The sequence below is a fragment of the Vitis vinifera genome, chromosome 12, assembly GCF_030704535.1.
Source record: "Vitis vinifera cultivar Pinot Noir 40024 chromosome 12, ASM3070453v1".
NCBI classification, from domain to species: domain Eukaryota; kingdom Viridiplantae; phylum Streptophyta; class Magnoliopsida; order Vitales; family Vitaceae; genus Vitis; species Vitis vinifera.
This window is the reverse complement of record NC_081816.1, coordinates 8807386-8831212: the sequence shown is the minus strand read 5'-3', so window position 1 is coordinate 8831212 and position 23827 is coordinate 8807386. Positions and strand designations below refer to the sequence as shown.

Here is a 23827-nt window from a genome sequence, read left to right as displayed (position 1 = left end):
TAAAAGTTATTTTTAAAACACATTTGAAAATATAGATCACAAATTAAAAACATTTCAGATTCTTCAACAAACTTTTATTTTACAAAGCATCGTATGATAATTTTTAAAAATTATTTTAAAAAAACACTTCCTAAATAAATCTGTAGGACCTATTTGATAATTGTTTTTTTAAAATAATTTTTTATTCTTCACAAAAAACATTAGAAAACTAAAAAAAATAGAAAATAGTTTTTAATTCTTAGATAATATTCTTTAATTATTTTTCAGTTATTTTTTTAATCATTGTTTTAAAAAATAATTATACAAATATAAAAAATAAAATACTGCATATAAAATTATTTTTAAACCATATTTAAAAATAAAGAAAACAAATTAAAAATATTTTAAGTTTTCAAACAAATATTATTCTAAAGAACATTCGAAAATAATTTTTTAAAACTATTTTTGAAAATAGTTATCTAATATTACTTAGGTTTCAATGTTTTTTTCTTTTGGCATATGCAAATCATGGAACCTTCAATTTCATTTGATTTGTGTTGTTTTTTTTTTTTGGCAATTGGAATATTGGTTAGTTTGGTGACTAGGGTTTGTGCTTGGCTTTGAAGCTAAGTGATATAGTAAGTGATGATCCCATGATATTGTCTACTTCCCACTACAAAGTAGGTGATTTTATCATGGATGAGTACCAATCTAATAGATATTCTCCCACTAATGCCCTTTTTTTTTTAAATTTTTTTTTATTATAAAAGATTATTAAATTAATATGACATAAACTTATGATTACATCTTAATATAAACAATAAACTTAACTTTCTAGTTGCACCTTAAAAGGATATCAAGGAGTGCACTAATGTTATCATTTGGAATAAACAATCATCACCCACAGTCAACCACATTTTTCAAAATTACTTTGAAGTTCTTTTTCTTTCCTTCTCAACCAAAAGCTATAATTTATCTCAATAAGTATGAAATAAGCCCCATTTAGAGTTTATTTCATTTCATTTTATTTTTCTTTTAAAAAACACTCTTAAATTACAAAAAATAAAATAAAATAAAATTGAATAGTACAATAAAAGAAAAGTTTGTTATATGAAATGATATATGTGAAAATTTTAATTTGAATCGTAAAATTATGTCCCATACTAGACTGAAGCATAAACGGATCATATCAAGTTGAATAGTACAATTAATGAAAAGTTTGTTATACGAAATGATATTTGCAAAAATTTTAATTTGAACACTTGAAGTATATGGTAAAATTATGTTCCATACGAGACAGAAGTATTAACAGATCATATTAAGTTACAAACATATGATATTAAGGTATAAAAAATGGATTATGAAACAAAGCAATGAGAACAAAATAGAAAGCAATAATGTATTCTTCGGTGAGATCGGGAAAAGGATTAAAACTCCTTTTTAACATTCTTATTAATTTAAATACATGTTTTTATATATTATTTTAACTAATATTTTTAATAGGTTTTTAATCATTTGAAATTTAAAAGTTATTAATTGTAAATGAAATTAATAAAATAATAATTATATTAATAACTTTTATAATTGAAAGTTTTAAAGAAAGAAAATATATGATTAAAGGAATAAGGTAATACTTATTGTAAACCCCCGTTTTTGGGTTACATTTGCAACTATTCATTTTTGCCACGTGTTAAGATTTTGGATAGTCACGTGTTGCCCCAAGATTGGTCATTGGGAATTATTGTAGTGGGTTGAAGGAAGTGAGGGAACGACACGTGTTATGGGAATATTCAGAAACGTTTTTGGAGATTTGAGAGAGGGTAGGTTGTTAGAGACAGAGGAGCGTTTTTGGTTGCGGGAAGGGAGGGTGCTTGAGGGGCGAAAGAGTTTTGAGCAGAGAGGAGAACATGAGAGGAAGGAAGACCTAAGAGAAAGAACCGGAGAAAGAGAGAGTTGCAGGCAGCTGAGGGAGAGAGAAAGATTGAGAGAAAAATAGCTTGGTGGAAGAGGAAAGAAAAACATCTAGAAAGTAAGAGAGGATAAAGAGGCGCTTCAGGTTGAGCAGAGGAGGAACTTATCAGTTCGGTCAAGGTATGATTACAACATGTTTTATATTTTCTCATTTCAGACTTTTATATCCTGTTTCCTGCTGATTGTGGGTTCAACTTGGTGCATGAATGTCAAGATTGATTTTCATGCATTTTTGTTGATTCTAGGCTGGCTTCTTTAGCTCCATTTATAAATAACTTGTGCATTCCTCTGTTCATGAACAACTTGAATATGGATCCATCACTGAATCTGATTTTCGGAGATCATGCTCTTGCTTCCTTTTGATTCCACTTATAGCCAGCCCATTGATCTTTATGAAATAGAGCTAGGTATAACAATATTGTTTTCATTTGTATATGCTCTGCTTTTCTTCACATTCTCCTCTGTTTCTAGTTTTTTTTTTTTTGGAGTGTTGGGTATCATGTTTGGACTGGCCATCTTGATCGGGGTGTCTCCGAGAGAGCTCAGGTTGGTTCAATGGGTTCAACTGTGTCTCCTCCCACTTCTACTTAGTCATCTATTTTACTAGTAGTTGGGATTCCCCTCTCGCTTCCAAGGTCAAAGCAGTTGGCTCAAATCCTCATCGGTTTTCATTCCAAAAATCTTAGCTTGAATACCATAGTGTTTGGTAAGGTTATATTTCTTGAGTGGGTGATTGAGCAAAAGCATCTGGAGGTTAATAATGGAGATGATAGTTTTAAAAAAGGGCATCAGGTGGATTGGGTTGTTCAGTTGTTGATATTTGCCAGGTAAATTCAAAGAAGCGTTTGTGGGTGCATGAATGGTGTTGGGTTTTCTACTCTGTATTCAACATGCACCAAATTTGTCTACTTACACACACCTTACTGCAATCCTGCATTGTCAGATGAGTTGATCATTCTCAAAGCTCATGCCCTGCAGAGAAATCAGAATTCCCAGTAGAGTCAGCATCGCACACCATTGTGGTAAGTGAGGTCCCATGTTGACTTGCTTGATACATATACCTTGAAGATTGAGTCAGTGGACCCAATTGGAAAGACCTGTCTTGTACAAATGAACATAAGCCAAGGAGGCCTCCACTGGACTTACCTTCATTGCTTCTCCGTGGGAGGATAGTTTGCATTGGCACGTCATTGGGGCCCGCTGTCATAGAGCTCGTCATTGCAGAATTAATGTACCTGTAGGAGGGTGATCCCATGTTAACAGATGGAGTTTAGGAAGCACTTGTAAAATCTTTTGCCAATCAAATGAAGTTTGCTTCCACTACATTGAGTTTTGTCTAGGAGATATTTACTGTAGGGTACTCACAGCTATTCTCCATGATAGAGAATCTTCTTAAAAGAATTTCTTGTGACATAGAAGTCAAGGGGGTTATATCAACCATCAATTTAGAAGGAAAAGATCAGATGATTGTTGCCATTGAAATCTTCTAGACATCTTTCTTGGCCCTTTGTTTGGGTCGCCCGTTAGATCTTGTCAATACTGTATTCCCTGTGCCCAGTCGTGGAAGTGTTCATTCCAAAGGACATATTGCAAGAATTATATTACGTATTTAAGAAGAGATTGAAGTAGTCCAGTTGGATGGTCGTTTGATTCTTTGTGTCTTACGTGAAATTGGCAAGGCTTTGTTGCTACTTGCACAAATAGCTGAATACCAGGCATCTACTAGCTCCGAAGCACGCCAAGTAATTGACTCTGCAACTCCGTTCACCACTCATATCCCTAATCCGCAATACCCATCCATCTAACCCATCGCCACACTTTCACCTTGAACCTCATTCACATGCCCAACCAGCTGCCCCACTACTCATTTCTCACTCATGCACGCAAGAATCATGCATCCATGGCCACCATTCACACCCACCGAACCTATCTCCACTTTTTTCACTACCCATAACTCCATTCAACACCTATCCCTATAAACCCGTTTCTTCCATCACCCATTCCATTCATTCTCTATTCATTTATTTTCTATCTTCCCACGAACATGGAGTCTTATATGAATAGCCATCCTCACCTCTCTATCCTTCATACCTACCAAATTCATAATCATACCCATTTTTTCCATCTTGTGTACTTATGAAACTTGATACCATGCTCTCTAGCTTCAACTTATTCCCCACACCGCACCCATTGATATCAACTCCTTATCACCATGCTCGCCAACCACCTTTCAGGGTTCAAAGTATCGGCCGAGTCCGGTACAACTCGGCCGAGTCGTATCCGCCTCGACACATGCTGCGACGAGACCGATACCAGATACAGTATAATGCACGAACTCAGCTGGGAATCGGTAAAACTCGGCTGACTCGTCTGAGTTTCCGAGTTAACTCGGTTAGGTTATAGAGAATTTTCAAATTTTATTTCCAATTACAATAAAACATCATAACATTTTCATAAAAAAAAAAAATCAAAGATTACCCTTTCAAAAGCAAGCACATATTCTGAAATTTTAAACCATCAATGAGAAGATTAAAGAAGACGAAGAAGAAATAATCCAACCCATGACCCGTTCGAAAATAAGTGGAGAACCATCGAAGGATGAGGGCATGATTTAGGATTTACTTACCTGATTTTCCTCAAAATCGAGCATTACCAGAGGGTGGAGCTTTGGTGTTGACGGTGGTGACTCGTCAAGTGGACTGGATCTTTCACCGGCGACGTCGACGAGACAACCCCTTCACAATCAAATTGCTTCCCCTCCCGTGTTGGGTCTTGCATGGTTGCAAATTTGCAATTGCAGGTGGTGTTGTGGGTCTTGACGGCAATTTCTAGGGACGGGATGATTGAATGCGTTTGTCCAGGCAAATATTAGGGCTACATTCATTTGGCTAATTATGGGCTGAGCATGGGCCAGCCCATTTTTTAACTATTAGCTGTAACTGGGCCGTTCTCTGATTTATGTCATAAATCTCTTCATCTTCATCAAATTTTATAACTCGGAGATTTTTATTTCACACTCCATTTAATAAAGTTTAAGTAAGTTTCAAGTTTCACAAATTTAATTTTTAAAAATTATATATTCTATATATATATATATATATATATCTTCTTCCCTTTTCTTTTTTTAAGTACAAATTATTTATCCTTTTTATTTTCATTTTAATTTTTCATCATATTTATTTTTACAAATTAAGTAAAATGTGTCTCAATTATATATTAAAAATGTTATTTTTTAAAATTTATTCTAAATAAAATATTATTAACAATTATTTTTGTAAAGTGTTATTATTTATTTTTAACAAAAGAATTAATTACACTTTCATAAAGATATCATTATCCATACAATGTATAATAATCAAATTAATCGTATGTCATTTAATAAAGTTTAAGTCGGTTTCAAGTTTCACAAATTTAATTTGAAAAAATTAAATTAGAAGTTATTGAAAATGACAAATAATTTTGAGCTAAATGTGAAAAAAAAAAATTGTTTTATTAATTTTTTCAACTTATTTAATTATATCTATTTTTTTTAATTTATATAACATTTTTTATAATTTTTTGAAATTTCTAATTATCTTATTTTGCGTATCGCCCGATACCGAACCGAGATGCCGAGACCGATATGCCTCGTGGCCCTCCGAGTCAATGACCGATACCGTGACTTTGAACCATGCCTTTCACATCTCTCATCTTTTATGCCTACCAAACCCAAATCTCATAGACTTACCCAACCAGGTCCCTCCACCGTTCATTCCCACTTATTCATTTTCTATCCTACCCAGCGGCTGCATCTCCACAGCACAACCTTTCAATGGCTTCAGAGAAGGAACTCTCAAACCTAATGAGAGACATCAAGGTTTAGAAGCTCGTCCTTAACATCTCCATTGGTGAAAATGGAAATCACCTCACTAGAGCAGCTAAGGTGTTGAAATGACTTAATGGCCAAACCCTTGTTTTCTCTAAAGTGAGATACACTAGGTAGTAGGCCAGATGAAAATTTGGGCTGATCTCATGGATGTTCTTTTACATGCACTCAAAAGAGTTGTTCTACAAGGAACTCTAGAGGTGGTGGAAATCTCAAGACTAAGAAAATATTTGTTGGAGAGTTGCCTCCTACCCTGATTGAAGAAGGATTTCATCAGTATTTTGAAGCTTTTGGTCATGTGACCAATGTAATAGTAATGTATGACTAGAGTACCCAGTGGCCTCGTGGGTTTGGATTCATTTCCTTTGACACTAAAGATGCAGTTAATAGGGTTTTATACAAAACTTTCCATGATTTGCATGGTAAGTAAATGAAGGTTAAGCGGGCCCTTCCCAAAGATACCAACCCAGGTGGGGGAAGCCGTTCCATAGGCGGTGGTGCAAGTGGGGTTGTAGGAGGTTATCATGGCTATGGTGCTCCTGGGGGGGGGGGGTAACCCAACTACATATGATAGTCGAATGGTTATGTACAACACCCAAAATTGTGGTATCTATTTGTGGGATACAAGGACAAATTCAAATGCATGGACATTGAAAATAATTCTTGAGGAAGATTATGTGTCTTTTTTAGTAATTAGTCCATGTGGGAACTGGTTTGTATCAGGGTCTTTAAGGGGCGTGCTTACACTATCATGCCCTAAGACTCACTCCAAGGGCATGACAGTCATTTTACATCTCAAACTCGAAGGCTTAAAATGTAGCATGACCTAAACAATCATATTGTAACTGGAAGTAACCAATTACCAAATACCTGTTCAGAGTAGCGAAACAAAATTCTAAAATCTTCAAACTTAACTTTAAAACTAAGCATCCATAAACCAAAATCCATTATCCAATAGATTGCAAACTCAAATAATTCAAGTGCTAACAAAATTTTCATAATCTCCAAATCTCCACTTCAAACTATCAAAAAAAAAAAAAAATTTAAAAGCTCAATATCTAAATAGCTTTCAAAAAAACAAATAATCCAAATGAACATAAACTTATAAGCTAACAATGTCCAAAAATAACATCCTAAGCAAAATTCTAATGATAACCATTTCCTGACCTAGCCATCACTCCTTGCTCGAACTAAGGGTACTTGAAAAAAATTATCAATAAAGGAAATGAGCTCAAAGCCCAATAAGGAACATTGATGCAGTCCATGGATCAAATATTTCAAGTTCACTTGCAAAATATGAGATATTATAACTAATTATTTTCATAAACCTTTAAATCAATTTTTCCAATACATTCAAAACTTTTAATTGTACACTTTCATTTCTGAATCAAACATTTTCATATCAAATTCAATCAAAATATTCAAATTATTTATTTACTCTGGTCATCAAACATCAAATGGTGCCCAATTAGGTGGGACTTTTCAAATAGGTGGTTAGCCTCAAATTGTTCCTTTAAGGTGGACGAAACCAAACATTACTAGTACTGGTAACCTCTAATCAAACCCTTAGAGGTCGGGGTCCAAATCAATTATATTCCCCACCAAGAAATGTAAAAGTAAACTATTATATCCCGTTGACAAGGGCCAAACAAACCAGAGTCAAACACTTATTTCAATTATTCAAATTTGCAAAACATAATATTTCCACATTTCTCTGTTGTAAACAAAATATAAGGTTCTAACATACTTTTCATGCAAAATATATTTGATCCATGCATAAAACAAATAATAACTCAAAATGTTTCCAAATGATGTATATAAAAATTTGTTTCTAAAAAAAATAATAACTACATTAATTTCCCTTACCTTAAAAGAAGTCTTCAAAAACTCTGGAGAAAAATAATCCTGAAAATCTACTTTTCACCTAACAAAATATAAGAGAAATAATCATTACTATTTATCTAAAATTATAGGTTTGACAATCCTAAAATTTTAGGTATTCAAATTAATGTTTTTAATTATGAAGGATAATTTAATCTATTCCTATTTTAAAAAAATTAATAAATTTCTAATCCATGTAAAACTTAAATTTTATTTTCAATTTATTTCTTGGGACACAACATAATTTAATTAAACTACAATTTATTTCACTAATTAAATTTTATGCTACTTATTAACTTAATATTTATCATTAATCTAATTATAATACTATAAGTTTAACTAAATTGTATTTCACTTTGTTTATTTATACATAATTTATTCTACCACTTTCATATTTTCCAAACACAACTACCATAACACTCACACAACTATCATTGTAATATATCTGTACATACCATCCACCCACTCACACACTCCACATACATGTTTTTTATTATTATAAATATTATTATTTTACTCATTCCTCTATCTTTCAGTTCCCACACATGCGCAACTTTTTTTTTCCACCATTCTTCTATCTTCCAGTGCGCACGCGTTCTCTTCTTTTGTTTTTTTTTTCACAATTTTTCTATTTTCCAGTGCACATGCGTTCCTTCTTTTTTTTTTTTCACCATTTTTCTATCTTCTAGTGCACACACATTCCTTCCTGTTTTTTTCCCCTAATATTTTCTAATCTCTTCAGCCACAAATAACAATATATTTATTTACTTTTTTTTTATAAATAAAATTAACCCTAACCTAAAATCGAAACCTTCTAAATTTTTTTTTTTTTCATCTAAAAAAAAACTTAAGATCTCCCAATTTCCAACAATAAATCAAAATCTTAAATTTTCACTATTTTGATATTAAAACAATTAAAAATAAAATAAACTAACCCTAATCTAGATTTGGGTTTTCCAAAAAATATCTAATGTGCTTGAAATTAACTAATGAATCTAAAATATTAATTTAGGGGTTAGAATCTTACCTATAGAGATCTGTTCTTCAAACCTTGAAATCCGACTCCAACCTTACGTTCTCTAGAATTCTGCGAACAGGAACGCTATTCAGAAAAGAACAGGAAGAATATAATTTTTAATTTATACCTGTATTTATTCGTAAAATTACATTTTTACCCATTTTCCATTTTATTAAATTAATTAATTAATTAATTTAATTATTATTAATAATTTCCTAAATTACACTTAAAGAAAAAAACTTTGGCGTTACATCATCCCCTCCTTAACAAAAGTTTAGTCCTCTAAACTTGACATACCTAAGTCTTGAAATAATTGAGGATGCTTTTCTTTCATCTCTTCTTCTAACTCCTAAGTGCTCTCTCGGATACTATGATTGCTCCACTGGACCTTTACCAACTTGACAACAACATGTCGTAGTACCTTATCCATCACATCCACAATTTGAACGGACACCTCTTTATAGGTCAAGTCTTCAGAAATTTGAAGAAGCTCCAACTCCACAACATGAGAGGGATCATAAATATATTTCCTCAAAGTCGAAACATGGAATACATTATGAATCTTAGATTGACTTGGGGGCAAGACCACTTTATAAGCCAAAATGCCTACTCTTTCTAATACCTCAAATGGTCTTACAAAACGAGGACTGAGTTTCCATTTTCTTCCAAATCTCATTATAGACTTCATAGGTGAAACTTTCAAGAAAACATGATCATCCACCTCAAACTCCAAATCTCGTCTGCGATTATCAACATAACTCTTCTGTCTACTTTGTGCTACTTTTAATATTTCCTTAATTAAAGAGACCTTTTCAACAGTCAATTGCACAAGTTTAGGCCCCAAAAGTTTTTTCTCTCCAACACCATCCCAACAAATAAGAGATCGGCATCTCCTACCATACAACGCCTCAAAAGGTGCCATCCCAATGCTAGCTTGAAAGCTATTATTATAGGCAAACTCCACTAAGGGCAAATAATCATCCCAATTACCTTTTAGGTCCAAAGCATAAGCTCTCAACAAATCTTCCAAGACCTGAATTACTCTATTTGATTGACCATCAGTTTGCAGATGAAAAACAGTACTAAAACTCAACTTAGTACCTAATGCTTTCTGTAAACTATGCCAAAATCTAGAAGTGAAACAAGATCTCTATCAGATACAATAGAAATAGGTACACCATGCATTCTCACAATCTCCTTAATATAAAGAGAAACCAAATGATTCATAGAAAAATTAACTTTCATAGGCAGAAAATGAGCAGACTTTGTCAATCGATCAACAATCACCCAAATCGCATTATTGCCCCCTAAGGTTCTTGGTAACCCTGTCACAAAATCCATAGTAATATGTTTCCATTTCCACCCAGGAATAGGAAGTGGTTGCAAAAACCCTATTGGTTGTTGATGCTCAGCTTTCACTTGTTGACACACCAAACACTGAGCCACAAATTGCGCAATATCTCACTTCATACCTGACCACCAATAATTCTGTCTCAAATCTTTGTACATATTTGTTCCTCCTCGGTGGATCGCAAGCCTAGAACAATGATCTTTCTCCAAAAGCTCTCTCCTTAAGTCCCTATCATTTGGGACACAAAGGCTAGTTCTAAACCTCAAAATCCCATCATCTGATAAAACAAAGTTAGGCTTACTGTCCTTTTTAACCTCTTCCATAAGTAGCACTAAATTCAAATCGTTCTTCTGTAAGGCCTTAATTCTCCCAACTAAGTCTAGTTGTACTCTAAAGTTCGTCACAAGAGCTCTCGAGTCCAAAACTCTCATATGGATTTGTAAACTCCTCAAATCTTCCAATAATTGCCTCTGACAACCTCTAATAGCTGCTAAGGAACCAATAGATTTCCTACTCAAGACGTCAGCCACAACATTCGCCTTCTTTAGGTGATTCTGAATAATGCAGTCATAGTCTTTAAGTAGTTCAATCCACCTCCTCTATCTCATGTTCAATTCATTTTGGGAAAATAAATACTTCAAACTCTTATGATTTGTGAATATCTCACAAGTTTCACCAAAAAGAAAATGTCTCTAGATCTTAAGTGCAAAAACCACTGCAGCTAACTCCAAATCATGAGTAGGATAATTTCGCTCATAAGACTTCAACTGTATAGAAACATAAACTTTCCTATGTTGCATTAGAACACAACCCAAACCCTGACGAGAGACATCACTATACACCACAAACCCTCCTGTGCCTGAAGGAATAGTCAAAATAGGAGTTGTCACTAATTTGTTCTTTAACTCTTGGAAACTACGTTCACAATCATTAGACTACTCAAACTTAACCCCTTTCTGAGTCAACCTGGTCAAAGGTAGGGCGATCTTAGAGAACCCCTCAATAAACCGCTTATAATAACCAACCAGTCCTAAGAAACTTCGAATCTCGGTCACAGTATTAGGTCTCCTCCAATTTGACATAGCATCTACCTTTCCAGGGTCAGCAGAGATGCCATCTTTAGTCACCACATGCCTAAGGAAAGAGACATTGTCTAACCAGAATTCACACTTATTTAGTTTAACATACAATTGCTTATCTTTAAGAGTCTGCAACACAATACTCAAATGGTGCTCATGCTCCTCCATACTCTTTGAGTACACCAAAATATCATCTATAAAAACCACCACAAACTGATCTAGATAGGGCTTGAATACCCTATTCATTAAGTCCATAAAAGCAATAGGTGCATTAGTCAAACCAAAAGACATAATGAAAAACTCATAATGCCCATATCTAGTTTGAAAAGCAGTCTTGGGTACATTTTCACTTCTAACCCTTAACTGATGATAACTAAACCGAAGATTAATCTTAGAGAACACACATGCACCCTGAAGTTGATCAAACAAATCATTAATCCAAGGAAGGGGATAATTGTTCCTCACCGTCACCTTATTCAACTCTCTATAATCAATGCAGAGTCTCATAGATCCATCATTTTTCTTTACAAATAAAACAGGAGCTCCCCAAGGTGAAACACTAGGCCTAATGAAGCCCTTATCTAACAACTCCTGAAGTTGAATCTTCAACTCCTTAAGCTCCATAGGTGCCATCCTGTAAGGGGCCTTAGAGATAGGAATTGTCCTTGGCGCCAAATCAATGGTGAACTCCACTTCCCTCTCTAGTGGTAAGCCAGGCAGATCCTTTGGAAAATGGGTATGTCTTCCAACTTTAAATCATTTTCCTCATTCACAACATAAGCCAAAAAGCCTTTACAACCTTTCTTGAGCAAAAAACTAGCTCGTAAGGTTGAGATCATATGCAGTGGTTTGTCCACATGCTTCTCCTCAAACTAAAATCAGGTTGACCATGAATGCTAAACGTCACTCTTTTCCCAAAACAATCAATAGATGCATGGTATGAAACTAACCAATCCATCCCAAAAATCACATCAAAATCTTGAAGGTCAAGAAGTACTAAGTCAACTGTCATCTCTCTATACTTAATCATCACACAACAATCTCTAAGTATTTTATTAACCACAACAAAATCTCCCAAAGGAGTAGCAACAAATAAATCAAAGTCCATGTTATCAAACGACATACCTAACAAACCAACAAAAGATACAAAAACAAAAGAGTGCATTGAACCAGGATCAATTAAGGCTCTAGCAAATAAGGTGTGAATTCAAAAAGTACCTGTCACTACATCAGAAGTAGCCTGAGCATCTCTATGAGTCATAGCAAATACCCACCCTTGAGCCCTGGGTTTCTGTTTATCCTATTTATTCTCCTCCTTAGGCTTCCTAAATACAAACTTCTTACTCTCTGGACAATCTCAAACCGTATGTCCCTATTTTCCACAACCAAAGCAAGCTCTTGTCTCTCTATAGCATGGCCTACCCCCATGCTTCTTGCCACAAGTAGGACAAATCCCATCTAAATTTTGTGCCGCTTTTCCTTTATTCTGATTTCTACTTGGAGCAGACATTTTCTATGCTTGGTTACCATGAGCACCATCATTTTTATTTCTCTTCCTTTGTTGTTCCTTATACTGGTGAAGTTCTTTATTATCATTCTCTGTAATAAGGGCTCTGTCTACCACCTCTGAATAAACATTAAGCTTCAAAATTGATATCTTATTCTTTAGATAAGGCTTTAGTACATCCTGAAACTTCAATGTTTTTTCCTCCTTTGTAGCAATCAACTGTGGGGCAAAACGTGATAGTTCAGTAAACTTAGCCTCATACTGGGCCACAATCAAATTCCCTTATTCCAAACGGACAAACTCTTCCACCTTTTGTCGTCGAACACTACCAGGAAAGTACTTCTTATAAAAAGCCTCCCTAAACTGACTCTAAACAATAGGCCTCTAATCCTCCAAAAGCCTCTTAGTCATGCGCCACCAATGGTCTGCCTCTTTGTTTAACATAAATGTTGCATAAGAGGCTTTTTGCTCATCAGAACAATCAATGACATCAAAGAATTTCTCTATTTTCATAATCCAAGCCCTGCCTCTATTGGATCTGAAGTACCAGAAAAGTAAGGGGGACCCAACTTCTTAAAGTCGTTAAAGGAGCTACCCCTAGTAGATGAGGATTTTCATTGACCATTACTTCCAGTAGCTCTAGCTTGGCGCTCAACCAAGCCAAATAAAGTTCCTAAGTATCTATAAAGCCCTTCAGTACTCATAAGGGGCAAAGCCTCAGATGGAGGAGGTATACCATCATTAGCCCGACTGTTTTGGGAAGATGCAGGTCTCCTTGGTGGCATGGTGTCCTATACAGCAACAGGTATAACTAAATTAGTCACTAAGACGCCAAATAAGCAAATCAAAATTATAAAGAATAAAAGGAATCGAACTAGATGAAGTTGAAACTTAAACTAATGCATCTCTCATCTATTCCCAAAGGTAAACTAAACAAGTTCTCATCAAGATCACAACCTAGTGCTCTGATACCACTTTGTCATGCCCCAAGACCCACTCCAAGGGTATGACGTTCATTTCACACCTTAAACTCGAAGACTTAAAGTGTAACTTGACTCAAACAATCATATTGTAACTGAAAGTAACCAATTACCAAATACCTGTTCAGAGTAGCGGAACAAAATTCTAAAATCTTCAAACTTAACTTTAAAACTAAGCATCCATCAACCAAAATCCATTATCCAATAGATTGCAAACTCAAATAATTCAAGTGTTAACAAAATTTTCATAATCTCCAAATCTCCACTTCAAACTATAAAAAAATATATTTAAAAGCTCAATATCTAAATAGCTTTTAAAAAAACAAATAATCCAAATGAACATAAACTTATAAGCTAACAATGTCCAAAAATAACATCCTAAGAAAAATTCTAATGATGACCATTTCCCAACCTAGCCATCACTCCTCGCCTGAACTAAGGGTACCTGAAAAAAATTATCAACAAGGGGAATGAGCTCAAAGCCCAATAAGGAACATTAATGTAGTCCATGGATCAAATATTTCAAGTTCACTTGCAAAATAGGAGATATTATAACTAATTATTTTCATAAACCTTTGAGTCAGTTTTGCCAATACATTCAAAACTTTTAATTGTACGCTTTCTTTCCTGACTCAAGCATTTTCATATCAAATTCAATCAAAACATTCAAAGTATTTATTTACTCTAGTCCTCAAACATCAAATGGAGCCCAATTAGGTGGGACTTTTCAAATAGGTGGCTAACCTCAAATTGTTCCTTTAAGGTGGATGAAACCGAACACTACTAGTACTAGTAACCTCTAACCAAACCCCTAGAGGTTGGGGTCCAAATCAATTACATTCCCCACTAAGAAATGTAAAGGTCAACTATTATGTCTCGTTGACAAGGGCAAAAAAGTCATTAGTCAACTATTATATCCTGTTGACAAGAGCCAAACAAACCAGAGTCAAACACTTATTTCAATTATTCAAATTTGCAAAACATAATATCTCCACATTTATCTGTTGTAAACAAAATATAAGGTTCTAACATACTTTTCATGCAAAATATATTTGATTCATGCATAAAACGAATAATAACTCAAAATGTTTCCAAATGATGTATATAAAAATTTGTTTCTAAAAAAATAATAACTGCATTAATTTCCCTTACCTTAAACAAAGTCTTCAAAAACTTTAGAAAAAAATAATCCTGAAAATCTACTTTTCACCTAACAAAATATAAGAGAAATAATCATTACTATTTATCTAAAATTATAGGTTTGACAATCCTAAAATTTTAGGTATTCAAATTAATGTTTTTAATTATGAAGGATAATTTAATCTATTCCTATTTTAGAAAAATTAATAAATTTCTAATTCATGTAAAACTTAATTTTTATTTTCAATTTATTTCTTGGGACACAACATAATTTAATTAAACTACAATTTATTTCATTAATTAAATTTTATGCTCTTTATTAACTTAATATTTATCATTAATCTAATTATAATACTATAAATTTAACTAAATTTTATTTCACTTTGTTTATTTATACATAATTTATTCTACCACTTTCATATTTTCCAAACACAACTACCATAACACTCACACAACTATCATTGTAATATATATATAAATATGTACATACCATCCATTCACTCACATACTACGCATGCCCCTTATTATTAATAATATTATTATTTTCATCCACCCACTCACACACTCCACATGCATGTCTTTTATTATTATAAATATTATTATTTTCCTCATTCTTCTATCTTTCAGTTCCTACACGCATGCAACTTTTTTTTTCTACCATTCTTCCATCTTCCAGTGCACACACGTTCTCTTTTTTTTCACCATTTTTCTATCTTCCAGTGCACATGCGTTCTTTTTTTTTTTTCCTAATATTTTCTAATCTCTTCAGCCACAAATAACAATATATTTATTTACTTTTTAAAAAAATAAAATTAACCCTAACCTAAAATCGAAACCTTCCAAGGAATCTTTTTTTTTTTTCATCTAAAAAAAAAACTTAAGATCTCCCAATTTCCAAAAATAAATCAAAATCTTAAATTTTCACTATTTTGATATTAAAATGAATTAAAAATAAAATAAACTAACTCTAATCTAGATTTGGGTTTTCCAAAAAATATCTAATGTGCTTGAAATTAACTAATGAATCTAAAATATTAATCTAGGGATTAGAATCTTACCTATAGAGATCTGTTCTTCAAACCCTGAAATCCGACTCCAACCTCACGTTCTTTGGAATTCTGCGAATAGGAACACTATTCAGAAAAGAACAGGAATAATAGAATTTCTAATTTATACCTAGGGTATTTATTCGTAAAATTTCATTTATACCCCTCTTCCATTTTATTAAATTAATTAATTTAATTATTATTATTAATTTTCTAAATTACCCCTAAGAAAAAAAACTTGGGCGTTACATAGACTTTGGGATTTGAGGTTCTTGGTATCTGTTAACTCCTGGCAGTATTTTCTTGTATGCCCCATAGAGGAAATATGCCTTTTTGTTCCTCCATGTCACCAAATGCAAAGATGGCAAAGAATATATTCTCTTGAGAACATGCCCAACATTTCCTCAAATTTACTTGTGGCAATGGCTTCACAACTTTCAGAGGCAGAAGAAAATGAGCATGTTTTCACTAGCCATGAATGTTAGAATCAGTTGCGTTCAATGGGAGATACAAAAAGCTTGCTTCAATATATGTTCAATTTTGTTGCGGACACAAGGTGCCAACTATGGGGGAAGGAATTAGAAATCAAAGAACTGAAAGAACTTGTAAGTCTGCTACGACAGAGTGAATTACAAAGAAAGGAAGTCGAGAAGGAGCTAAAATTGAGAGAGCAAGATGTTGCCATTGCACTGGCTACACAAGCTTCTGTTGGCAATGATCAGGGGAAGTCGTAGAGCTCATTGAAACACTTTGCTGATGAAATGAGTGGTCCTTTGTCCCTAATGTCTGTTCCAGCACAGAAACAACTTAAATATACAATTGGAATTGCTAATGGTTTGGTCAGGGAGCGGGCAACTTTTATAGATCATGCATGAAAAAGATGGCACAAATTGGACCATTGTCAATGAAGAAACTAGTTGTAATAGGACAAGTTGGGAAGCTATGGATATGGAAAAGAAGTCATTACCAGTGGCTATTACAGTTCAAATGGAAGTGGTAGAAACCATGGAGACTCTCATAATGGATTAGGCACAGTGATGAAACAATCATGAGGGCAAGGCCCCGTCCACAGGTTCTGATAAACAAGCTGGGAAGCCATGGAAATGGAAAAGGAGTTGTCAACAATGGCTTTTACAATTCAAACGGAAGATGGCAGCTGCAATCACCAACCTTACAGAACAAACTCAATGGCACCTCGGGCCCACAGGCACAATCCCAGTTTACATGGCTATTCTTCCTAGGCCCATTTTCAAATCCCATGCCCTTCAAAACTGATTTTTGAAAATCCAATTTCTAAATAATTCAACTCTTCATTCTTCTTTAGTGTTTTAAGTTCTAAAAATTATATTTTCAGTAAAATTGGTTGTCATTTTCTCTTTGGCAAGCCTTTTTAACATCTTCCATGATTTTAAATGTTTTAAAATAAGCGTAAATAAATTTCATAATTTAAAATAGTGGAATTCATGAAATTAATTTGTGCAAAAATAAATTGGGCTTTGGTGGGGGCCCAACATGCGTGATTTTCTCATTAATTGATTGATTGATTGTCATGCTTGATTGATTTGCTTTGTGACATGCATGAGACTATTCTGTGCTCGTTCACTGACCTTTGTTTTCCATGAAGCAATCAGTTCACTACCCAGGTACACTTTATGCCTTTCTCGTTCATTTGATTATTTTTAAATTGATATTCATTTGGTATTCATGTTCAATCAATCAATTGTCATACTTGCTTCATTTTTATTCAGTAGAGACCCATTTTAGGGGCTTAGAGGGGTGCTACGGTCATTACCGTATCTTCCTGATACGTAACTTGACCTCCGAACCCATATTTGGTTTTTCACATACTACATTTTCCAAATAAGGAGTCGATTTTCTTTCTTATTTTGTTTTTCCTAAAAAAAAAAAAAAAAAAAAAAAAGTGATGACTTCAAATCATTTTCTAAAAAAATAAATCTTCTTCAAATAAAAAACGAGTTCAATATGGGGTCCACACTTATATTTGAGAAAATAACTTTTATAAGACATTTTAATTTAAGATAAAGATTAAAAAATTATTGAAGGTTATTTTTATTTAAAATAAATTATATCTAATATTTTTAAAAGATGAATATTATTTTAAATTGACATTTTGAATATCCCTTTTAATAAAATAAAAAAAAGCTTGATTATTGGATTTTAAGGCGAGTCAAAGCCAAACCCACCGAGTCCATAGCTTCCGGCAATAACAGGGTCATTTCAGGAGCAACTCAACTCGGTGAGGAAGGGCGAGAAAGAGAGAGAATGAGAGCCTGTTTGGAGGGGAAAAAAGTGATACTGGTTCCGTACATGAAGGAGCATGTCCCCAAGTACCACCAATGGATGCAAGACCCGGCTCTCCTCCAAGCCACCGGGTCGGAGCCCCTGACCCTGGACCAAGAGTACGAGATGCAGCTCTCCTGGACCCAAGACCCCAACAGTTCCATCTCTTTCTATGTGCTCATCCTTTGATCTTTCATCAGATAACCTGAATTGGGTTATCTCAGTTTCAAGGTTTCAAAATGGGTTTTCTTTTGCAGAGCGAACTTTCATTGTTTTGGACAAGGAGATGGTTGATGGAGACTTCATCCAAGGGCATCCCCACGTGGAGGGTCAGTTAGATTTCACATACTTTACCTTCTAGGAATCTATTTTGTTTTTCAGGGTTTGTCCTGTTTTTCTGTGTTTGGAATTGTGGTCATTTTTATGGTGTTTTTGCAGTTATGATTATTGGTGCTTGTAGTAGGGATTATGGATGGATTTCAATTGGATTGGTTTTCTTGTGTCATGCTTCTTTAGAAGTTAAAACAGTTTAAGAATCTTGGTGTTTCCAGTCTGATCCGTATGTGCAATTTTGTTTGGTGAATTTATGTTCTAATAAATGTTATGGGTTTGATGATTACTGTGTGGAAGTTTTCTTCATGCTTATAACTCACTATTTCAACATTTGGTGGCATTTCAAAGCACTAACCCGAAATTAAGAAGTAGAGACCATATAAAAATTCAAGTCGGAGAAAACTGCAGAAAATATGGAGGGATGAAAATTTCATTTTGAATTTAGCTTAGGAGCTAAGAAATTTGACAATTCTATGCTTTGGAGATACACACAAAATGGGGATTACTTGCAATATATATAACTGGAATCACATGGAACAAGGGAGAAAAATGAACGTCAACTGAGGAAAGAACTACTATGGCACAGAGTACATGTCACCAATGAAGTCCAAAAATCCCCTCGTAATTCCATTCACCCTGAGATACAGAAGCACAAACTACTGAAACTCCAAATGGTTTTTTAATAGGCAAAGATCAAATGTAAAAAAAACACCTAACAAAAGAGCTCACAAAAGTATACACAGTATATTCAAAGGTGCCAAAATGCCATATAGAGCGAAGAGAGACACAAAAAAAAATACTCTTTCCCTACTTAGAGCTCAGCTACTGAAACACTGAATGTTATCACTCTCCAATATGTCCTGCTCCTTTCCTTCCTAAGTGTTTAAGGGAAGCATGATGGAGCAGCTCTCTACATCTCTTGCTGGCTTCTAGTTAGAAACTTTGTACACCATCCAGATAACAAACTCTCAGTAATGCACCCCCACCAGCTGAAACAAAAGCAACCATAAATCTGAGGCTACCAAATAATGCAAAATTAAATGGTTCACTGTCTTCTCATCCCTCTGGGGCATGCAACCCCAGTCAGTGAGGGTATTATCTGAAAGTTTTTTATCTTAAATTGTTGTGGTTCTTGTGGACCATGGATGCCCCAGAGAGCCAATAATTTGGCATTTTTTTTGGGTTAAACTTTCTTGTAATAACATGCTATTTCATCTATCATAATGGACTAATAATATGCCTCTTTTCAGCCATGGTTGGTGATGTCAATATATACATGAATGACTTGGATGATTCCCAAATGGCAGAGATTGAAATCATGATAGCTGAAACCAAAAGGTAACTGCCCTTTCATTTTGTTTGATGATATGTAAATGTCCTCCTGGGAGGCCTGCTTCTTGTGTCATTGCCAGTTTGTATTTTTTTTCTTTTCATCATTTTGATGTCTATACAAAGCCATTTTTATATGGAAACACTGACTTCTGAATTTTTTTTGTTCCTGTCATTAGTTTTGTTTTATTTTGAACTTAGTGCAGAGGAAGTTATAAAATAAATTTGAATTTATTTAATGAACTCAAAAAAGCAGCAAGTTCAGTTTATCAAAATTTATACTCGAGCTTAGACATTTGTGGTTGCGAGCTTCCCTGTTATTGCACTAGTCTGTCTAAAGCCTTTCAAGTGAACTGCATGTTTTATGTTTCTGTTACATTTCTTGAAATTTTTTTTTTTTTTTTCCCTATGAAGTATGCTTGGTCCCATTTTTTTGGTTTGGAAAACTTCGTTGTTTAATTTGAATACTGTGGTCAAACAACACTTTGAAAGTGCATCTGTGTTTTCCACACCTGCCTCTAGCTTTAGTGTCAGCATCATTCTCAATGCTTCTTTCTTATGGATGATCACACCAAACTGTTGAAAGTGTTATTTTCCATTTTGTGTATCTTTCAGTCAGGAAATCACAACAATATTCACTTTTTCTGTAGTCCTAATTTTGCATCCAACGTATCTTATCTCGGTCTCAAACATTTTTTAAACCTTATATCCTAATTCATCTTTTTGTATTTCTGATTTTACCTTAACCCTTTCTTCAATTTCAACTTACATCATGTAATCTGTAAGTAGTTTAGAAGAAGGTGCCTGTGGTGTAAACAGCCCATTCATCTATAGAGGCTGGCTCAAACATGATATATCATATATTCTATTGTAACTGAAAAGAAGTCCTTTTGGCTAATCTCTCTTTTTTCGTTTTTAAACTTATAAGCACTCTTGTATATAGTTCCTTAAAGCTAATTTTGTTATATCTTACCCTTGCTAGCATAGCCGTGGCAAAGGACTTGGCAAGGAAGCAATCCTGATGATGATGGCCTTTGCAATTGAAACCCTTGGAATCCACGTGTTCCGTGCTAAAATTGGAGAATCAAATCAAGCTTCTCTTAATCTGTTTAGAAAATTGGTCTCTCTCTTTCTCTGTCTGTCTATCTATCTATCAATCTATCTCTTTCTCACACACACTCTTTCACATGCACATATTCTCATCTCAACATGTTCATGACAATGTTAGTTATTAATTAGATTGAAAAGGCTTCCATGCTCTTGTGGGCAGGTAAGGAGGCACGTAAGTGCTTTTATGCATCCATACTTGCATCAACTTCTTGTCATTATGTTGACTAAATGCCATGTATGGTTTGTGCAGGGCTTTGAGGAGGCTTCCTACAGTGAAATCTTCAAAGAGGTAAGCATAGTTATTTTATGGGTATGAGAGATTGTAGCCATAACATCAATTGCACATTCTTTTGTGTTAATGGGTGGTGGTCCATGTGGAAGTGGGAGATGCCAGACTCCCTCACTAGATCTAATCTAGAAAGTATCCTCACCTCAAAATCAACCTGAAAATTGTTAGTGGCATTTTGTAAATGGGAGTTTCTCCTAGGGATTAATTTGCATGCAGAACAAGCTGTCAGCCTATACAATTTATTTTTTTTAGATAAGTGAGTGCAAATATATTACTAGGCAAAAAACCACAAAGCATACAGGAAGTATACAAAGAAGCCTAAGCAAAAACAAGAGAACAAACACTCACCACCCCTTAGGGAACGGCAAGCCATTCCAAAAAACCTAAAAGCGAAGAGGACTCCTCTCCCATATACACCCTAGCCCAACTCCACAAGTTACAAACAAAAGAATTTTTTAACTTCTGAATAGCTAGAGAGCCCCCCCTGAAAGCTAATCTATTTCTCTCCTTCCATACCGTCCAAAAAATACACAACGGAATGGAAGTCCAAATCATTTTCCTCTTTCTCCCCACAAAAGGGCCCCTCCAACTAACTAACATCTCTTTGACTGTCTCTGGGAACACCCAATTAGCCCCAAACAAGGCCAAGACAATCTCCCAGAGAGCCCTTACAACTATACAGTGTAAAAGAATATGATTTACATTTTCCTCTTCACAACCACACAAAAAACACCGATTTGGAAGATGCCAGCCCCGTCTTTGAAGCCTGTCCAAGGTTAGGACCTTCTCCCAAGTAGCCTCCCAAGCAAAATTGTATTGTATAGTCAGCCTATACAATTTATTAAGTTCTCAATAAACTCATGTTAAATCAAAATGAAGAAAAGAATTAAGATCCAACATCTAATGGGTCCCATTTAGGAAGTCAAGCTAATTAATAATCAACTCAATATGATGATTCCAGTCTTAGTGAGGATGCAACTTGTGTCAGTTGGGTTGGTTTGGTACCAACCTGCCCCAACCCAAATGAATAAACGATTAACCTGAACTTAACCTGACCTATTACCCAAGGTATTCAACTTCAGCTCAACCAACCTGATTTAATTTCGGGTTGAGTTCAGGTTAGGCTTGGTTATGGGTCAAATTCAGGTTAAGTAGGGTTCCATTGGCCTGGTTTGAACCTGCCTGCATTGGCTTTTTTAACTTTATCTTTAATATATTTATATCAAAATTTAAATCGTAAATGACATTATTTCTACATAATAACAAAAAAGAAAAATAAATCTATTAACTTTGACATTTTTCCTTTACTTTTCTTTTGAAAAGCATATATATGAAGAAACTTAAATACATTATAAATTTTACAAAATATTAAATCGGGTTCAATTAAGGCTTGGGTTGCCCAAACCCTTTGCTCAAGCCCAACCTGAGTATTAAAAAAGCTTGCTCAAACCCATCCAAGTAGATCAAGTTGAGGTTGGGTCGGACCAACCTGTCCAATATGCACCCCTAACTCATAGGTATGATCAACTTTTAACTTTTATGATAGGTTATATTTTCAGAATGCATTGGAAATAGAATGTTCAGAGAGGTGGTTAAATGCTTCAAATCAAACTGTGTTTTTAGTGCAATGTAAATACTATCGGCATTTATCAAATCCATAGTTTTAAAAGGTGCAAGGCACATCTAAGGTGCAAGGCACATCTAAGGTGCAAAAGTCTCCAATAGCTTAAATGCAAGGCGCAACACAAGGGGCGACTGAGTGAAGTGAAATGCGACCTATGATACACGTCAATTTTGTAAAATATGATTCATAAGCTAATCCGATCAATAAAAAATTTAAGATTTGAAACATTTAAAAGAATCATTCAACAAAAAAGTAATGAAATTATATAAATTTCAGTATATAATTAGAAATTTCAAGAATAAAAGTGTTTAAAAAGGAAGAGTAAAGCTGACAAGGCACACCTTTTCAAGAAGGTGTGTATCTTGGCAAGCAAGTTGCTATAACTAGGGAGTGGTGGCACCTTGAGCCTAGGCGTGCTTAAAGTGCGCCTTTTAAACTATGATCAGATCATGGATACTATTTTTTTCCTTTATATTAACATGAAATGTGAACTTCATGACTTGTGCATGCTGGATTTATATGTAAGTCAAAACTCGCCTCAAACCATTGGCCTTGTGATTCCTGATGATCCATAAAAATAAACTTTGCTGTTAATAGATCTTTAAGGTCAGATGGCATGTAGCTCATCTGTCCTCTGCATAGTTCTATTTGTTTCCCATTTCTTTTTACTTGTTAAATTTGACAGGTAACGCTGGAGTTGCCAATTACAAAGCCTAAGCATGAGGAGCTGCTGGGTTTAATTGGTAATATGGTTACACATATGTAGTCCTCGAAAGCCCACACTATCATGTTATGTATCTGTATTAAAAGAAACTCTTCTCTTCATTTACCTTATTTGCTTATAAAAGCTGAGTTTATTGATACTGAAACAATTTTCCCTTCAACTTGAATGTAAGGGCTTTAAGTTACTTCTGAAATTCACGTGAAAAAGCATCACAGTAGTTTGTCTTTTACAATGTCTGAGTACTCCTTCTCATCTTTTTCTTTAGATGATGTAAATAGGAACAATTGTATAGTTTATAGG

At 34.4% G+C, this 23827-nt stretch overlaps 1 protein-coding gene across 2 annotated transcripts; it reads left to right on the top strand.

Annotated features, from left to right (window-relative positions):
• Positions 1-1921: 1921 nt before the first annotated feature.
• On the top strand, positions 1922-23756 carry LOC100240921 (GCN5-related N-acetyltransferase 9). 2 transcript variants are annotated; one of them, XM_010659117.3, is made up of 7 exons: positions 1922-2070; positions 18060-18275; positions 18376-18447; positions 19702-19789; positions 20768-20900; positions 21141-21179; positions 23489-23756. In XM_010659117.3, exons 2-7 carry the CDS (start codon positions 18101-18103, stop codon positions 23567-23569), a joined length of 588 nt encoding a protein of 195 aa, XP_010657419.1. In that variant the 5' UTR covers positions 1922-2070; positions 18060-18100; the 3' UTR covers positions 23570-23756. The 2 variants fall into 2 exon arrangements, with proteins under 2 accessions (XP_010657419.1, XP_059597206.1); XM_059741223.1 differs by lacking the exon at positions 1922-2070 and having other exon boundaries at positions 17999-18275.
• Positions 23757-23827: the final 71 nt, after the last annotated feature.

Bases quoted from the DNA above. Each gene is read 5' to 3' on its own strand.
- LOC100240921 (XM_010659117.3), top strand. From the start codon at position 18,101: ATGAGAGCCTGTTTGGAGGGGAAAAAAGTGATACTGGTTCCGTACATG. The intron at 18,276-18,375 runs GTTCCATCTCTT...TTTCTTTTGCAG, and splicing joins CTGGACCCAAGACCCCAACA to AGCGAACTTTCATTGTTTTG. The intron at 18,448-19,701 runs GTCAGTTAGATT...GCCTCTTTTCAG, and splicing joins AGGGCATCCCCACGTGGAGG to CCATGGTTGGTGATGTCAAT.